Below are 17,278 nucleotides of genomic sequence, written 5' to 3' on the forward strand. Positions count from 1 at the left end.
CGTCCCTCCACACTGGCTGGTTCAGTTGTCTGTGCTGCTCCGTCCCTCCACACTGTTCCTGGTTGTTGTCTGTGCTGCTCCCTCCCTCCCTCCACACTGTGGCTGGTTGTTGTCTGTGCTGCTCCCTCCCTTCACACTGTGGCTGGTTCAGTTGTCTGTGCTGCTCCCTCCCTCCCTCCACACTGTGGCTGGTTCAGTTGTCTGTGCTGCTCCCTCCCTTCACACTGTGGCTGGTTCAGTTGTCTGTGCTGCTCCCTCCCTCCACACTGCTGGTTCAGTTGTTTGTGCTGCTCCCTCCCTCCCTCCACACTGCTGGTTCAGTTGTTTGTGCTGCTCCCTCCCTCCCTCCACACTGCTGGTTCAGTTGTCTGTGCTGCTCCCTCCCTCCACACTGCTGGTTCAGTTGTCTGTGCTGCTCCCTCCCTCCACACTGCTGGTTCAGTTGTCTGTGCTGCTCCCTCCACACTGGCTGGTTCAGTTGTCTGTGCTGCTCCCTCCCTCCCTCCACACTGTGGCTGGTTCAGTTGTCTGTGCTGCTCCCTCCCTCCACACTGTGGCTGGTTCAGTTGTCTGTGCTGCTCCGTCCCTCCACACTGTGGCTGGTTCAGTTGTCTGTGCTGCTCCCTCCCTCCACACTGCGGCTGGTTCAGTTGTCTGTGCTGCTCCCTCCCTCCACACTGCTGGTTCAGTTGTCTGTGCTGCTCCCTCCCTCCACACTGCTGGTTCAGTTGTCTGTGCTGCTCCCTCCCTCCACACTGTGGCTGGTTGTTGTCTGTGCTGCTCCGTCCCTCCACACTGGCTGGTTCAGTTGTCTGTGCTGCTCCGTCCCTCCACACTGGCTGATTCAGTTGTCTGTGCTGCTCCGTCCCTCCACACTGTGCCTGGTTGTTGTCTGTGCTGCTCCGTCCCTCCACACTGGCTGGTTCAGTTGTCTGTGCTGCTCCGTCCCTCCACACTGGCTGGTTCAGTTGTCTGTGCTGCTCCCTCCCTCCCTCCACACTGTGCCTGGTTGTTGTCTGTGCTGCTCCCTCCCTCCACACTGTGGCTGGTTCAGTTGTCTGTGCTGCTCCCTCCCTCCACACTGTGGCTGGTTCAGTTGTCTGTGCTGCTCCCTCCCTCCACACTGGCTGGTTCAGTTGTCTGTGCTGCTCCCTCCCTCCACACTGTGGCTGGTTCAGTTGTCTGTGCTGCTCCCTCCCTCCCTCCACACTGCTGGTTCAGTTGTCTGTGCTGCTCCCTCCCTCCCTCCACACTGTGGCTGGTTGTTGTCTGTGCTGCTCCGTCTCTCCACACTGTGGCTGGTTCAGTTGTCTGTGCTGCTCCCTCCCTCCACACTGCTGGTTCAGTTGTCTGTGCTGCTCCCTCCCTCCCTCCACACTGCGGCTGGTTCAGTTGTCTGTGCTGCTCCCTCCCTCCCTCCACACTGTGGCTGGTTCAGTTGTCTGTGCTGCTCCCTCCCTCCCTCCACACTGTGGCTGGTTGTTGTCTGTGCTGCTCCCTCCCTCCACACTGTGGCTGGTTGTTGTCTGTGCTGCTCCCTCCCTCCACACTGTGGCTGGTTCAGTTGTCTGTGCTGCTCCCTCCCTCCCTCCACACTGTGGCTGGTTCAGTTGTCTGTGCTGCTCCCTCCCTCCCTCCCTCCACACTGTGGCTGGTTCAGTTGTCTGTGCTGCTCCCTCCCTCCCTCCCTCCACACTGTGGCTGGTTCAGTTGTCTGTGCTGCTCCCTCCCTCCCTCCACACTGTGGCTGGTTCAGTTGTCTGTGCTGCTCCCTCCCTCCCTCCACACTGTGGCTGGTTCAGTTGTCTGTGCTGCTCCCTCCCTCCACACTGTGGCTGGTTCAGTTGTCTGTGCTGCTCCCTCCCTCCACACTGTGGCTCGTTCAGTTGTCTGTGCTGCTCCCTCCCTCCACACTGTGGCTGGTTCAGTTGTCTGTGCTGCTCCCTCCACACTGCTGGTTCAGTTGTCTGTGCTGCTCCCTCCACACTGTGGCTGGTTCAGTTGTCTGTGCTGCTCCCTCCCTCCGCACTGTGCCTGGTTGTTGTCTGTGCTGCTCCCTCCCTCCACACTGTGGCTGGTTCAGTTGTCTGTGCTGCTCCCTCCCTCCACACTGTGGCTGGTTCAGTTGTCTGTGCTGCTCCCTCCCTCCACACTGTGGCTGGTTCAGTTGTCTGTGCTGCTCCCTCCCTCCACACTGTGGCTGGTTCAGTTGTCTGTGCTGCTCCCTCCCTCCACACTGTGGCTGGTTCAGTTGTCTGTGCTGCTCCCTCCCTCCACACTGCGGCTGGTTCAGTTGTCTGTGCTGCTCCCTCCCTCCACACTGCGGCTGGTTCAGTTGTCTGTGCTGCTCCCTCCCTCCACACGGCTGGTTCAGTTGTCTGTGCTGCTCCCTCCCTCCACACTGCTGGTTCAGTTGTCTGTGCTGCTCCCTCCCTCCACACTGTGGCTGGTTCAGTGATCTGTGCTGCTCCCTCCCTCCACACTGTGGCTGGTTCAGTTGTCTGTGCTGCTCCCTCCACACTGTGGCTGGTTCAGTTGTCTGTGCTGCTCCCTCCCTCCACACTGTGGCTGGTTCAGTTGTCTGTGCTGCTCCCTCCCTCCACACTGTGGCTGGTTCAGTTGTCTGTGCTGCTCCCTCCCTCCACACTGTGGCTGGTTCAGTTGTCTGTGCTGCTCCCTCCCTCCACACTGTGGCTGGTTGTTGTCTGTGCTGCTCCGTCCCTCCACACTGGCTGATTCAGTTGTCTGTGCTGCTCCGTCCCTCCACACTGTGCCTGGTTGTTGTCTGTGCTGCTCCGTCCCTCCACACTGTGCCTGGTTGTTGTCTGTGCTGCTCCCTCCCTCCCTCCACACTGTGGCTGGTTCAGTTGTCTGTGCTGCTCCCTCCCTTCACACTGTGGCTGGTTCAGTTGTCTGTGCTGCTCCCTCCCTCCCTCCACACTGTGGCTGGTTCAGTTGTCTGTGCTGCTCCCTCCCTTCACACTGTGGCTGGTTCAGTTGTTTGTGCTGCTCCCTCCCTCCCTCCACACTGCTGGTTCAGTTGTCTGTGCTGCTCCCTCCCTCCACACTGCTGGTTCAGTTGTCTGTGCTGCTCCCTCCACACTGGCTGGTTCAGTTGTCTGTGCTGCTCCCTCCCTCCCTCCACACTGTGGCTGGTTCAGTTGTCTGTGCTGCTCCGTCCCTCCACACTGGCTGGTTCAGTTGTCTGTGCTGCTCCGTCCCTCCACACTGGCTGGTTCAGTTGTCTGTGCTGCTCCGTCCCTCCACACTGGCTGGTTCAGTTGTCTGTGCTGCTCCGTCCCTCCACACTGGCTGGTTCAGTTGTCTGTGCTGCTCCCTCCCTCCCTCCACACTGTGCCTGGTTGTTGTCTGTGCTGCTCCCTCCCTCCACACTGTGGCTGGTTCAGTTGTCTGTGCTGCTCCCTCCCTCCACACTGTGGCTGGTTCAGTTGTCTGTGCTGCTCCCTCCCTCCACACTGGCTGGTTCAGTTGTCTGTGCTGCTCCCTCCCTCCACACTGTGGCTGGTTCAGTTGTCTGTGCTGCTCCCTCCCTCCCTCCACACTGTGGCTGGTTGTTGTCTGTGGTGCTCCCTCCCTCCACACTGTGGCTGGTTCAGTTGTCTGTGCTGCTCCCTCCCTCCCTCCACACTGCTGGTTCAGTTGTCTGTGCTGCTCCCTCCCTCCCTCCACACTGTGGCTGGTTGTTTTCTGTGCTGCTCCGTCTCTCCACACTGGCTGGTTCAGTTGTCTGTGCTGCTCCCTCCCTCCACACTGCTGGTTCAGTTGTCTGTGCTGCTCCCTCCCTCCCTCCACACTGTGGCTGGTTCAGTTGTCTGTGCTGCTCCCTCCCTCCCTCCACACTGTGGCTGGTTGTTGTCTGTGCTGCTCCCTCCCTCCACACTGTGGCTGGTTCAGTTGTCTGTGCTGCTCCCTCCCTCCCTCCCTCCACACTGTGGCTGGTTCAGTTGTCTGTGCTGCTCCCTCCCTCCCTCCACACTGTGGCTGGTTCAGTTGTCTGTGCTGCTCCCTCCCTCCCTCCACACTGTGGCTGGTTCAGTTGTCTGTGCTGCTCCCTCCCTCCCTCCACACTGTGGCTGGTTCAGTTGTCTGTGCTGCTCCCTCCCTCCACACTGTGGCTCGTTCAGTTGTCTGTGCTGCTCCCTACCTCCACACTGTGGCTGGTTCAGTTGTCTGTGCTGCTCCCTCCACACTGCTGGTTCAGTTGTCTGTGCTGCTCCCTCCACACTGTGGCTGGTTCAGTTGTCTGTGCTGCTCCCTCCCTCCGCACTGTGCCTGGTGTTTGTCTGTGCTGCTCCCTCCCTCCCTCCACACTGTGGCTGGTTCAGTTGTCTGTGCTGCTCCCTCCCACCCTCCACACTGTGGCTGGTTGTTGTCTGTGCTGCTCCCTCCCTCCCTCCACACTGTGGCTGGTTCAGTTGTCTGTGCTGCTCCCTCCCTCCCTCCACACTGTGGCTGGTTCAGTTGTCTGTGCTGCTCCCTCCCTCCCTCCACACTGTGGCTGGTTCAGTTGTCTGTGCTGCTCCCTCCCTCCACACTGTGGCTCGTTCAGTTGTCTGTGCTGCTCCCTCCCTCCACACTGTGGCTGGTTCAGTTGTCTGTGCTGCTCCCTCCACACTGCTGGTTCAGTTGTCTGTGCTGCTCCCTCCACACTGTGGCTGGTTCAGTTGTCTGTGCTGCTCCCTCCCTCCCTCCACACTGTGGCTGGTTCAGTTGTCTGTGCTGCTCCCTCCCACCCTCCACACTGTGGCTGGTTGTTGTCTGTGCTGCTCCCTCCCTCCCTCCACACTGTGGCTGGTTGTTGTCTGTGCTGCTCCCTCCCTCCACACTGGCTGGTTCAGTTGTCTGTGCTGCTCCCTCCCTCCACACTGTGCCTGGTTGTTGTCTGTGCTGCTCCCTCCCTCCACACTGTGGCTGGTTCAGTTGTCTGTGCTGCTCCCTCCCTCCCTCCACACTGTGGCTGGTTGTTGTCTGTGCTGCTCCCTCCCTCCACACTGTGGCTGGTTCAGTTGTCTGTGCTGCTCCCTCCCTCCACACTGTGGCTGGTTCAGTTGTCTGTGCTGCTCCCTCCCTCCCTCCACAGTGTGCCTGGTTGTTGTCTGTGCTGCTCCCTCCCTCCACACTGCCTGGTTGTTGTCTGTGCTGCTCTCTCCCTCCTTCCCTTCCTCCACACTGGCTGGTTCAGTTGTCTGTGCTGCTCCCTCCCTCCACACTGTGCCTGGTTGTTGTCTGTGCTGCTCCCTCCCTCCCTCCACACTGTGGCTGGTTCAGTTGTCTGTGCTGCTCCCTCCCTCAACACTGTGGCTGGTTCAGTTGTCTGTGCTGCTCCCTCCCTCCCTCCACACTGTGGCTGGTTGTTGTCTGTGCTGCTCCCTCCCTCCACACTGTGGCTGGCTCAGTTGTCTGTGCTGCTCCCTCCCTCCCTCCACACTGTGGCTGGTTGTTGTCTGTGCTGCTCCCTCCCTCCACACTGTGGCTGGTTCAGTTGTCTGTGCTGCTCCCTCCCTCCACACTGTGGCTGGTTCAGTTGTCTTTGCTGCTCCCTCCCTCCCTCCACAGTGTGCCTGGTTGTTGTCTGTGCTGCTCCCTCCCTCCACACTGCCTGGTTGTTGTCTGTGCTGCTCTCTCCCTCCTTCCCTTCCTCCACACTGGCTGGTTCAGTTGTCTGTGCTGCTCCCTCCCTCCACACTGTGCCTGGTTGTTGTCTGTGCTGCTCCCTCCCTCCCTCCACACTGTGGCTGGTTCAGTTGTCTGTGCTGCTCCCTCCCTCAACACTGTGGCTGGTTCAGTTGTCTGTGCTGCTCCGTCCCTCCACACTGTGGCTGGTTCAGTTGTCTGTGCTGCTCCGTCCCTCCACACTGTGGCTGGTACAGTTGTCTGTGCTGCTCCCTCCCTCCCGCCACACTGTGGCTGGTTGTTGTCTGTGCTGCTCCCTCCCTCCACACTGTGGCTGGCTCAGTTGTCTGTGCTGCTCCCTCCCTCCACACTGTGGCTGGTTCAGTTGTCTGTGCTGCTCCCTCCCTCCACACTGTGGCTGGTTCAGTTGTCTGTGCTGCTCCCTCCCTCCCTCCACACTGCTGGTTCAGTTGTCTGTGCTGCTCCCTCCCTCCCTCCACACTGTGGCTGGTTGTTTTCTGTGCTGCTCCGTCTCTCCACACTGGCTGGTTCAGTTGTCTGTGCTGCTCCCTCCCTCCACACTGCTGGTTCAGTTGTCTGTGCTGCTCCCTCCCTCCCTCCACACTGTGGCTGGTTCAGTTGTCTGTGCTGCTCCCTCCCTCCCTCCACACTGTGGCTGGTTGTTGTCTGTGCTGCTCCCTCCCTCCACACTGTGGCTGGTTCAGTTGTCTGTGCTGCTCCCTCCCTCCCTCCCTCCACACTGTGGCTGGTTCAGTTGTCTGTGCTGCTCCCTCCCTCCCTCCACACTGTGGCTGGTTCAGTTGTCTGTGCTGCTCCCTCCCTCCCTCCACACTGTGGCTGGTTCAGTTGTCTGTGCTGCTCCCTCCCTCCCTCCACACTGTGGCTGGTTCAGTTGTCTGTGCTGCTCCCTCCCTCCACACTGTGGCTCGTTCAGTTGTCTGTGCTGCTCCCTACCTCCACACTGTGGCTGGTTCAGTTGTCTGTGCTGCTCCCTCCACACTGCTGGTTCAGTTGTCTGTGCTGCTCCCTCCACACTGTGGCTGGTTCAGTTGTCTGTGCTGCTCCCTCCCTCCGCACTGTGCCTGGTTGTTGTCTGTGCTGCTCCCTCCCTCCCTCCACACTGTGGCTGGTTCAGTTGTCTGTGCTGCTCCCTCCCACCCTCCACACTGTGGCTGGTTGTTGTCTGTGCTGCTCCCTCCCTCCCTCCACACTGTGGCTGGTTCAGTTGTCTGTGCTGCTCCCTCCCTCCCTCCACACTGTGGCTGGTTCAGTTGTCTGTGCTGCTCCCTCCCTCCCTCCACACTGTGGCTGGTTCAGTTGTCTGTGCTGCTCCCTCCCTCCACACTGTGGCTCGTTCAGTTGTCTGTGCTGCTCCCTCCCTCCACACTGTGGCTGGTTCAGTTGTCTGTGCTGCTCCCTCCACACTGCTGGTTCAGTTGTCTGTGCTGCTCCCTCCACACTGTGGCTGGTTCAGTTGTCTGTGCTGCTCCCTCCCTCCCTCCACACTGTGGCTGGTTCAGTTGTCTGTGCTGCTCCCTCCCACCCTCCACACTGTGGCTGGTTGTTGTCTGTGCTGCTCCCTCCCTCCCTCCACACTGTGGCTGGTTGTTGTCTGTGCTGCTCCCTCCCTCCACACTGGCTGGTTCAGTTGTCTGTGCTGCTCCCTCCCTCCACACTGTGCCTGGTTGTTGTCTGTGCTGCTCCCTCCCTCCACACTGTGGCTGGTTCAGTTGTCTGTGCTGCTCCCTCCCTCCCTCCACACTGTGGCTGGTTGTTGTCTGTGCTGCTCCCTCCCTCCACACTGTGGCTGGTTCAGTTGTCTGTGCTGCTCCCTCCCTCCACACTGTGGCTGGTTCAGTTGTCTGTGCTGCTCCCTCCCTCCCTCCACAGTGTGCCTGGTTGTTGTCTGTGCTGCTCCCTCCCTCCACACTGCCTGGTTGTTGTCTGTGCTGCTCTCTCCCTCCTTCCCTTCCTCCACACTGGCTGGTTCAGTTGTCTGTGCTGCTCCCTCCCTCCACACTGTGCCTGGTTGTTGTCTGTGCTGCTCCCTCCCTCCCTCCACACTGTGGCTGGTTCAGTTGTCTGTGCTGCTCCCTCCCTCAACACTGTGGCTGGTTCAGTTGTCTGTGCTGCTCCCTCCCTCCCTCCACACTGTGGCTGGTTGTTGTCTGTGCTGCTCCCTCCCTCCACACTGTGGCTGGCTCAGTTGTCTGTGCTGCTCCCTCCCTCCCTCCACACTGTGGCTGGTTGTTGTCTGTGCTGCTCCCTCCCTCCACACTGTGGCTGGTTCAGTTGTCTGTGCTGCTCCCTCCCTCCACACTGTGGCTGGTTCAGTTGTCTTTGCTGCTCCCTCCCTCCCTCCACAGTGTGCCTGGTTGTTGTCTGTGCTGCTCCCTCCCTCCACACTGCCTGGTTGTTGTCTGTGCTGCTCTCTCCCTCCTTCCCTTCCTCCACACTGGCTGGTTCAGTTGTCTGTGCTGCTCCCTCCCTCCACACTGTGCCTGGTTGTTGTCTGTGCTGCTCCCTCCCTCCCTCCACACTGTGGCTGGTTCAGTTGTCTGTGCTGCTCCCTCCCTCAACACTGTGGCTGGTTCAGTTGTCTGTGCTGCTCCGTCCCTCCACACTGTGGCTGGTTCAGTTGTCTGTGCTGCTCCGTCCCTCCACACTGTGGCTGGTACAGTTGTCTGTGCTGCTCCCTCCCTCCCGCCACACTGTGGCTGGTTGTTGTCTGTGCTGCTCCCTCCCTCCACACTGTGGCTGGCTCAGTTGTCTGTGCTGCTCCCTCCCTCCACACTGTGGCTGGTTCAGTTGTCTGTGCTGCTCCCTCCCTCCACACTGTGGCTGGTTCAGTTGTCTGTGCTGCTCCCTCCCTCCCTCCACACTGTGGCTGGTTCAGTTGTCTGTGCTGCTCCCTCCCTCCACACTGTGGCTGGTTCAGTTGTCTGTGCTGCTCCCTCCCTCCACGCTGTGGCTGGTTCAGTTGTCTGTGCTGCTCCCTCCCTCCACACTGTGGCTGGTTCAGTTGTCTCTGCTGCTCCCTCCCTCCACACTGTGGCTGGTTGTTGTCTGTGCTGCTCCCTCCCTCCACACTGTGGCTGGTTGTTGTCTGTGCTGCTCCCTCCCTCCACACTGTGCCTGGTTGTTGTCTGTGCTGCTCCCTCCCTCCACACTGTGCCTGGTTGTTGTCTGTGCTGCTCCCTCCCTCCACGCTGTGGCTGGTTCAGTTGTCTGTGCTGCTCCCTCCCTCCACACTGTGCCTGGTTGTTGTCTGTGCTGCTCCCTCCCTCCACACTGTGGCTGGTTGTTGTCTGTGCTGCTCCCTCCCTCCACACTGTGCCTGGTTGTTGTCTGTGCTGCTCCCTCCCTCCACACTTTGCCTGGTTGTTGTCTGTGCTGCTCCCTCCCTTCACACTGTGGCTGGTTCAGTTGTCTGTGCTGCTCCCTCCACACTGCTGGTTCAGTTGTCTGTGCTGCTCCCTCCCTTCACACTGTGGCTGGTTCAGTTGTCTGTGCTGCTCCCTCCCTCCACACTGTGGCTGGTTCAGTTGTCTGTGCTGCTCCCTCCACACTGTGGCTGGTTCAGTTGTCTGTGCTGCTCCCTCCCTCCCTCCACACTGTGCCTGGTTGTTGTCTGTGCTGCTCCCTCCCTCCACATTGTGCCTGGTTGTTGTCTGTGCTGCTCCCTCCCTCCCTCCACACTGTGGCTGGTTCAGTTGTCTGTGCTGCTCCCTCCCTCCACACTGGCTGGTTCAGTTGTCTGTGCTGCTCCCTCCCTCCACACTGTGGCTGGTTCAGTTATCTGTGCTGCTCCCTCCCTCCACACTGCCTGGTTGTTGTCTGTGCTGCTCTCTCCCTCCTTCCCTTCCTCCACACTGGCTGGTTCAGTTGTCTGTGCTGCTCCCTCCCTCAACACTGTGGCTGGTTCAGTTGTCTGTGCTGCTCCCTCCCTCCCTCCACACTGTGGCTGGTTGTTGTCTGTGCTGCTCCCTCCCTCCACACTGTGGCTGGCTCAGTTGTCTGTGCTGCTCCCTCCCTCCCTCCACACTGTGGCTGGTTGTTGTCTGTGCTGCTCCCTCCCTCCACACTGTGGCTGGTTCAGTTGTCTGTGCTGCTCCCTCCCTCCACACTGTGGCTGGTTCAGTTGTCTTTGCTGCTCCCTCCCTCCCTCCACAGTGTGCCTGGTTGTTGTCTGTGCTGCTCCCTCCCTCCACACTGCCTGGTTGTTGTCTGTGCTGCTCTCTCCCTCCTTCCCTTCCTCCACACTGGCTGGTTCAGTTGTCTGTGCTGCTCCCTCCCTCCACACTGTGCCTGGTTGTTGTCTGTGCTGCTCCCTCCCTCCCTCCACACTGTGGCTGGTTCAGTTGTCTGTGCTGCTCCCTCCCTCAACACTGTGGCTGGTTCAGTTGTCTGTGCTGCTCCGTCCCTCCACACTGTGGCTGGTTCAGTTGTCTGTGCTGCTCCGTCCCTCCACACTGTGGCTGGTACAGTTGTCTGTGCTGCTCCCTCCCTCCCGCCACACTGTGGCTGGTTGTTGTCTGTGCTGCTCCCTCCCTCCACACTGTGGCTGGCTCAGTTGTCTGTGCTGCTCCCTCCCTCCACACTGTGGCTGGTTCAGTTGTCTGTGCTGCTCCCTCCCTCCACACTGTGGCTGGTTCAGTTGTCTGTGCTGCTCCCTCCCTCCCTCCACACTGTGGCTGGTTCAGTTGTCTGTGCTGCTCCCTCCCTCCACACTGTGGCTGGTTCAGTTGTCTGTGCTGCTCCCTCCCTCCACGCTGTGGCTGGTTCAGTTGTCTGTGCTGCTCCCTCCCTCCACACTGTGGCTGGTTCAGTTGTCTCTGCTGCTCCCTCCCTCCACACTGTGGCTGGTTGTTGTCTGTGCTGCTCCCTCCCTCCACACTGTGGCTGGTTGTTGTCTGTGCTGCTCCCTCCCTCCACACTGTGCCTGGTTGTTGTCTGTGCTGCTCCCTCCCTCCACACTGTGCCTGGTTGTTGTCTGTGCTGCTCCCTCCCTCCACGCTGTGGCTGGTTCAGTTGTCTGTGCTGCTCCCTCCCTCCACACTGTGCCTGGTTGTTGTCTGTGCTGCTCCCTCCCTCCACACTGTGGCTGGTTGTTGTCTGTGCTGCTCCCTCCCTCCACACTGTGCCTGGTTGTTGTCTGTGCTGCTCCCTCCCTCCACACTTTGCCTGGTTGTTGTCTGTGCTGCTCCCTCCCTTCACACTGTGGCTGGTTCAGTTGTCTGTGCTGCTCCCTCCACACTGCTGGTTCAGTTGTCTGTGCTGCTCCCTCCCTTCACACTGTGGCTGGTTCAGTTGTCTGTGCTGCTCCCTCCCTCCACACTGTGGCTGGTTCAGTTGTCTGTGCTGCTCCCTCCACACTGTGGCTGGTTCAGTTGTCTGTGCTGCTCCCTCCCTCCCTCCACACTGTGCCTGGTTGTTGTCTGTGCTGCTCCCTCCCTCCACATTGTGCCTGGTTGTTGTCTGTGCTGCTCCCTCCCTCCCTCCACACTGTGGCTGGTTCAGTTGTCTGTGCTGCTCCCTCCCTCCACACTGTGGCTGGTTCAGTTGTCTGTGCTGCTCCCTCCCTCCACACTGTGGCTGGTTCAGTTATCTGTGCTGCTCCCTCCCTCCACACTGTGGCTGGTTCAGTTGTCTGTGCTGCTCCCTCCACACTGTGGCTGGTTCAGTTGTCTGTGCTGCTCCCTCCCTCCACACTGTGGCTGGTTCAGTTGTCTGTGCTGCTCCCTCCCTCCCTCCACACTGTGGCTGGTTCAGTTGTCTGTGCTGCTCCCTCCCTCCACATTGTGCCTGGTTGTTGTCTGTGCTGCTCCCTCCCTCCCTCCACACTGTGGCTGGTTCAGTTGTCTGTGCTGCTCCCTCTCTCCCTCCACATTGTGCCTGGTTGTTGTCTGTGCTGCTCCCTCCCTCCCTCCACACTGTGGCTGGTTCAGTTGTCTGTGCTGCTCCCTCTCTCCCTCCACACTGTGGCTGGTTCAGTCGTCTTTGTGCAGCTGTAGATGCAGGATGTATAGAGACCAATTCATGTCTGTGAATGGCTGAGGTAAACAACAGGATCTGGCCTCCCAACAGGCATATTACCCAGCATCCTCTAGTCTATTCAGACTGGTGCGGGAGAGGAGATGCGGCCAGCCGCCCATTGAAGCAGCCTTATTTTAATAGCCACGAAGCCCTTGTCTCTCCAACAGAAACACACACACACACTCCCCTGCTGTGAATCAGAAACATTACATCTAGCTTAACCCTCCTTCCCCAGACAGTAAATGAAGGTGATGGCACCAGTAGAGAGGAGATGATGCAGAGAATAGACTAATACTCTTTTATTCCTCTGTCTCCTTCTTTTACACTCCTCTTTTTAAGGTCAGACAGAGATGCATCCTGTCTGACAATTCTACAAAAATACAATTAAACATCAATACATATTTTGAATGCAGCTGTGTGTTGTATTGATGTTGTGTATATTACAGCTGTATGTGATTTTTAAGGACAGTTCACAGCTGTGTGCCAACTAAAGATCTTGCGGTTCCGTCCAACCATGCTGTATAGGAAATATACACACACACACACTCTGCTCTTCAAACAGCATAGGCTACTCTTTACAATATACCAACAACAACACATCTAGTGGGATGCTTGGTAATAATATTGAGTTCAGAGTCTGAAAGTTGTTTAAAAATAAGTTGCGTTGCTGCAGAGCTCATACATTTTTTATTGAAAACAGCATTTATTCATGACGCAGGAATTTGTTGTCACAGCCCTGTTGGCAAGCAAGTCAAGCTTACACACACACACTCCGTCCACGCAGCTAGTTCTCACACTGTGGGAACACTAGTCCTATCGCATCCCCAACCCTGCTATGTCACTGTGGTCTCGCTTAAACTGTCTTCTCCCCTATCACTCTGGCAACAGGGTGTGCAACGCAATACTAGGACGGTGTTCTTCGTTTCTTGTACACTCAGTGTACATTTATATATTGTAGAACTGCCAGTGTTGAAAACCGTTGGCGGGAACCGAGGAGAATTCCCTGCAGTTTATTTTAATGTTACTTGGATGAAGCCCTACTGAGAATGTAATGTTGTGAATGGCTTGATTCATTCAATTAACGCACTTGGTTGGTTCTATTAAGGCCATTTACTTATGTGATTATGGGTAAGTATGGTGAGAATCCCTAACACTACCGTTAGCACATCTTAACTCGGCTTGTCAGGTCTGTTTCTGTTCGTTAAGTCATCGTCGCTCGGCTAGTCAGGTCTGTTTGTGTTTTCACCTTGCAGGGTGTGGCCATTGTAAGAAGATGAAGCCAGAGTATGATGAAGCTGCTGAATACCTCAACAAAGACAAAAATGTAAGTAAAATGATGGTGTATATACAGGGTGCTTTTGATGTGTGTGTGTTTGCATGCATCAGAGAGCTCGTGTTGTTTCTGTGTGTTTAAATGTATGTTCATGCTTATGTTGAAGCCTTGCAACTCCACTCTGTAAAACAAACTTCTTCCAAACCCCAGCTGTGAGATATGTACTATCTGAACATCAGAACAGAACTTTAACCCCACTTGGCCTTGTACTTGGCTGGTGCCGTCAGAGTCTGACACGCCGGACTCACTGGTTGCCAGAGCTCCTTATGTGTTTCTGATTAGCAGGGTGTGTCTGTCCTCTCCGCTATGGTAATGCTGCACTCCTTCAGCCCTGAGCCAGAGCCAGGGGCAGGCCAATAAATATCACCAGAGATCGCCTCATGATTGGAGCAATTATCTCATCCCTGTGCTGTCCCCGTGCAGCAGCCTGCCTGGAGATCTGCAGCTTGGACCCACTCTGTCCTCCCTTCCTCCTCTTCTCCTCGGCTCCCTGCCCAGACCCAGTGCTTGGAGGTCAATGGGAAGAGCTCCCACATTACCTAATGCGGATGTGCTGCCTGGAGGCTGTACTACTTACACCCTGAGCACAGGAGACCGCTGAAGTCATCTATTTTTCTCCTTCTGCTTTATATAGAAGTACATAGAGTGAAAATGTGTATTGTTCAGTGTTTTTATTCGGCCTGTATTGGAATACCTCGTTATAGAGGGGTTAACTGTTTTTTAAAAATTGTATTTACCTCTATTGTGGAGGCTAATCTTACAAATAATCTTGTTATTTTAATCTCTCCCGACAGTTATTTAGGAGCTGCTGTTTTGTTTGGTGCACTGTGAACTTTGGGAACACGCTCTTTACACGCCATTTCTCCCGGTGGGCGGAGCTATACGTCAGTGTGCGGGGGGTTCAAAGTGCAAGGACTATCCGATGCGCCTCCACGTTCAACTGAAAACCCTCCTCCTGGGACCTAATTCATAAATTAAACTGTGGTGGATTTTTACTTTCTAGTTTATAGCTGCACTTTTATATTAGTAGATCATTTAGCTTTATTTGAACTAACGTTATCTACTGTAGCTACCAATTGGCTGGAACAGTTTTCCCAAACGTGAACGATGTGTAAAGTCAAGTTTTGCCTTCTAGCAAACCAACAACGTCAATGCCGTTATCAAGCCACTCTACTAAACTCATCTCAGTGAAATGTATGAAGCTGATTTGAATCTCATTTTACGGTGATTGGTTAGTCAACATGCACTGTCTACTGTCAGTCACTGAGATGAATCATTTGCATTGCTGGCTTCATTAAAAACTGTTCATCTGATGGGTTTTGGATGTTCTTGGGCTTATTTATTTGTTGGAGGGCCTATACATGAGGCTGACTTTACCATACTATCCTGGAGGTATACTTACACACCCAGCATCATTACTTTTTCAATGTTAATATCTCTCAACATTAAACAATGTGAAATTCGAATATAATATCTTTTCATTCGCTTCTTTCTGTTCTGCGGCTGCATGAAATGGCAAACATAACGTGGATTCAGAGATTTACATTTGTTTACTTCATGTTTTTGGCTGCCTGATGAAATGGTATCATCTGTTACTTGGGTTTAGCCAACCGGTAGTCTACGGCTTAGCGGTGTGTTCAATAGATTCCACGATCCGGACAGGAGCGAGTGCTCAGCTCAGCTCGTTCTCGACACTGAACCCGTGTGCTCAATGAAATGTACTCCCACTGTGACTTTTACATCAGTACCACCCACCGGGCGAAATTGTGTGAAAAGCTTCCCCTAAACTCGGTGTACGTGCTTACGTTTTTATAGTGGTTTTGCTTTATTCTCACTGGGCTGAGTTGAGCCGTAAGGGCGGTGATCCAGTCAGAACTAGCTCATCTATGACGTGATGACGGTATTGTATCCTGATCTGCCTCTTGTTGCTCCAGAGCCCTGGTGTTCTGGCAGCTGTGGATACCACCATCCACAAGGCAGTGGGAGAGCGCTTCAAGATCTCCGGCTTCCCCACCGTCAAGTACTTTGAGAAGGGAGAGGAGAAGTTTACGCTACCCCACCTCAGGAGCAAGGACAAGATCATAGAGTTTCTACAGAAGTGAGTCATGATCTTTAACTTTGTTGTGCTTTTCTATAATTCAGGGTCTACCTGCCAGCACAGTGTCATATGCTGATCAATGGGCTTCAACTCAGGCAGTTATCAACATTTCTAGTCACAAGTGTTGGTGTGTATCATACCTTATCGTCTGGTTTTGTTATACCAGCCCCCAGGCACCCCCTCCCCCAGAGCAGTCCTGGGAAGACAAGCCGTCCAGCGTCAGCCATCTAGGAATGGAGGACTTCAGGGAAGCGCTGAAGAAGAAGAAGCATGCCCTCGTCATGTTTTATGCACCATGTAAGTGTAACCAGTGGGAATTGACCTTGGGTCTCCCGTTTGCTAACCCAATGTCTCAACCATTAGACCAAAAGGACATCCTAAAGGTCCACGGTTGATATTTGGGCTGTTAAGTCTCAGGCTGGGCTACCTCATAAGTTCACTTCCAAATAACCTCCTGTCACATCACCATGTAAGCACCCTGCCTGCCAGACAACAACAACACAACTTGTTGATGTCCAATATAACTACATTTTGATTTATGATTGATTGGATTTTTACACCACCAATTTTTGATGACCTATTTTCCCCAGGGAACTAAAGAATTTAGGTCCAGTTTTACACCACCAGTACATAAATCTATCATTTTTCTCTTCCAACATCTGCCATCATCTGATGAAGCCACACCTAAGCTGTGAAGGGACCAGAAAATGACAGAATGCCCAAAATAGACTTGTAGTGCTAGAGGGGTAAACATTGTAGATGACATTGACAGGTACAGCATCTCAATATCCTTTCATTGGACACTCACTCACTCACTTTCCAGTTGATGCAGGACATGTTCATGTGATGAACCGACTCGCAAGCAGCCCTGAAGTCACCGTCTGATAAGAGCCTTCAAAGACTGCGCTCATCACCACTGCACCTTCCGTCTTCCTATTAGTGAACATGAAGCAAAACAACTCCTAAATGCCTCTTGGCTTTTCCTCTACGAGGCAGCACGAGGCAATAACAACCTTCTCTTTTTCTTTCTCTACTCCAAGGCTGAGTCCCATATGGCACCCAACCGGGAGACAGGGAGTGGAGTTCCATTTGGGAGGCAGGCAACGTTGTCTAATCCTCTGTGGAACATCCTCCTGTCAGTGGCTTTGAGAGATCAAACTAGTCACTAACACATGAAGACTCTCTAATCAAATGCTTTCAGTTATGTTCATTGTTACCTAAAGGAGGTCTTCGTCTCTTCTAATTTCCAGCCTCCTCTTCGTCAGATTTTCTTCTGAACTAAACTGCTGCCTATACACATATGCCAGGGAGGGTAACGTTACCTCCACCTATCCCGGGAAATTCCTGCTAATTAACTTTTATGTTGCCCTTCATGAAATGCTTGTTTGTGTCGTACCTTTTTAAGCTAATTAGTGGGAAAGTGGGAAGATTCTAATTTACAACACAAATGCTTAAGGGTGATTTAATTGAGGACCGAAAGCTATATTTGAATTGTCACTTTCAGGTGTGAAGTGTAGACACAAAAGAGTTTGTATATTATAACCTACACATATTGGAGAGAAAAAGCACATACAGGATATAAACTCAGCAAAAAAAGAAACGTCCCTTTTTGAGGACCCTGTCTTTTAAAGATAATTTGTAAAAATCCCAAACTTCACAGATCTTCATTGTAAACGGTTTAAACACTGTTTCCCATGCTTGTTCAATGAACCATAAACATGCACCTGTGGAACGTTCGCTAAGACACTAACAGCTTACAGACGGTAGGCAATTAAGGTCACAGTTATGAAAACTTAGGACACTAAAGAGGCCTTTCTACTGACTGAAAAACACCAAAAGAAAGATGCCCAGGGTCCTTGCTCATCTGCGTGAACGTGTCTTAGGCATGCTGCAAGGAGGCATAAGGACTGCAGATGTGGCCAGGGAAATAAATTACAATGTCCGTACTGTGAGACGCCTAAGACAGCACTACATGGAGACAGGACGGACAGATTATCATCCTCGCAGTGGCAGACCACGTGTAACAACACCTGCACAGGATCGGTACAACCCAAACATCACACCTGCGGGACAGGTACATGATGGCAACAGCAACTGCCCGGGTTACACCAGGAATCAAATCAAATTTTATTTGTCACATACACATGGTTAGCAGA

General features: G+C 54.6%; 1 protein-coding gene across 1 annotated transcript in view; it reads left to right on the forward strand.

Moving 5' to 3' along the window:
- LOC110501807 (protein disulfide-isomerase A5) overlaps nt 1–17,278 on the forward strand; it is a 78,513-nt gene that overhangs the window by 46,790 nt on the left and 14,445 nt on the right. Inside the window, exons 12-14 of the mRNA XM_036959223.1 lie at nt 12,945–13,015; nt 14,959–15,122; nt 15,289–15,419. Of these exons, the coding sequence (XP_036815118.1) occupies nt 12,945–13,015; nt 14,959–15,122; nt 15,289–15,419 (366 nt within the window). The remainder of the gene's footprint in view (nt 1–12,944; nt 13,016–14,958; nt 15,123–15,288; nt 15,420–17,278) is intronic.

The sequence above is a fragment of the Oncorhynchus mykiss genome, chromosome 22 (genome assembly GCF_013265735.2).
Source record: "Oncorhynchus mykiss isolate Arlee chromosome 22, USDA_OmykA_1.1, whole genome shotgun sequence".
Taxonomy (NCBI): Eukaryota; Metazoa; Chordata; class Actinopteri; order Salmoniformes; family Salmonidae; genus Oncorhynchus; species Oncorhynchus mykiss.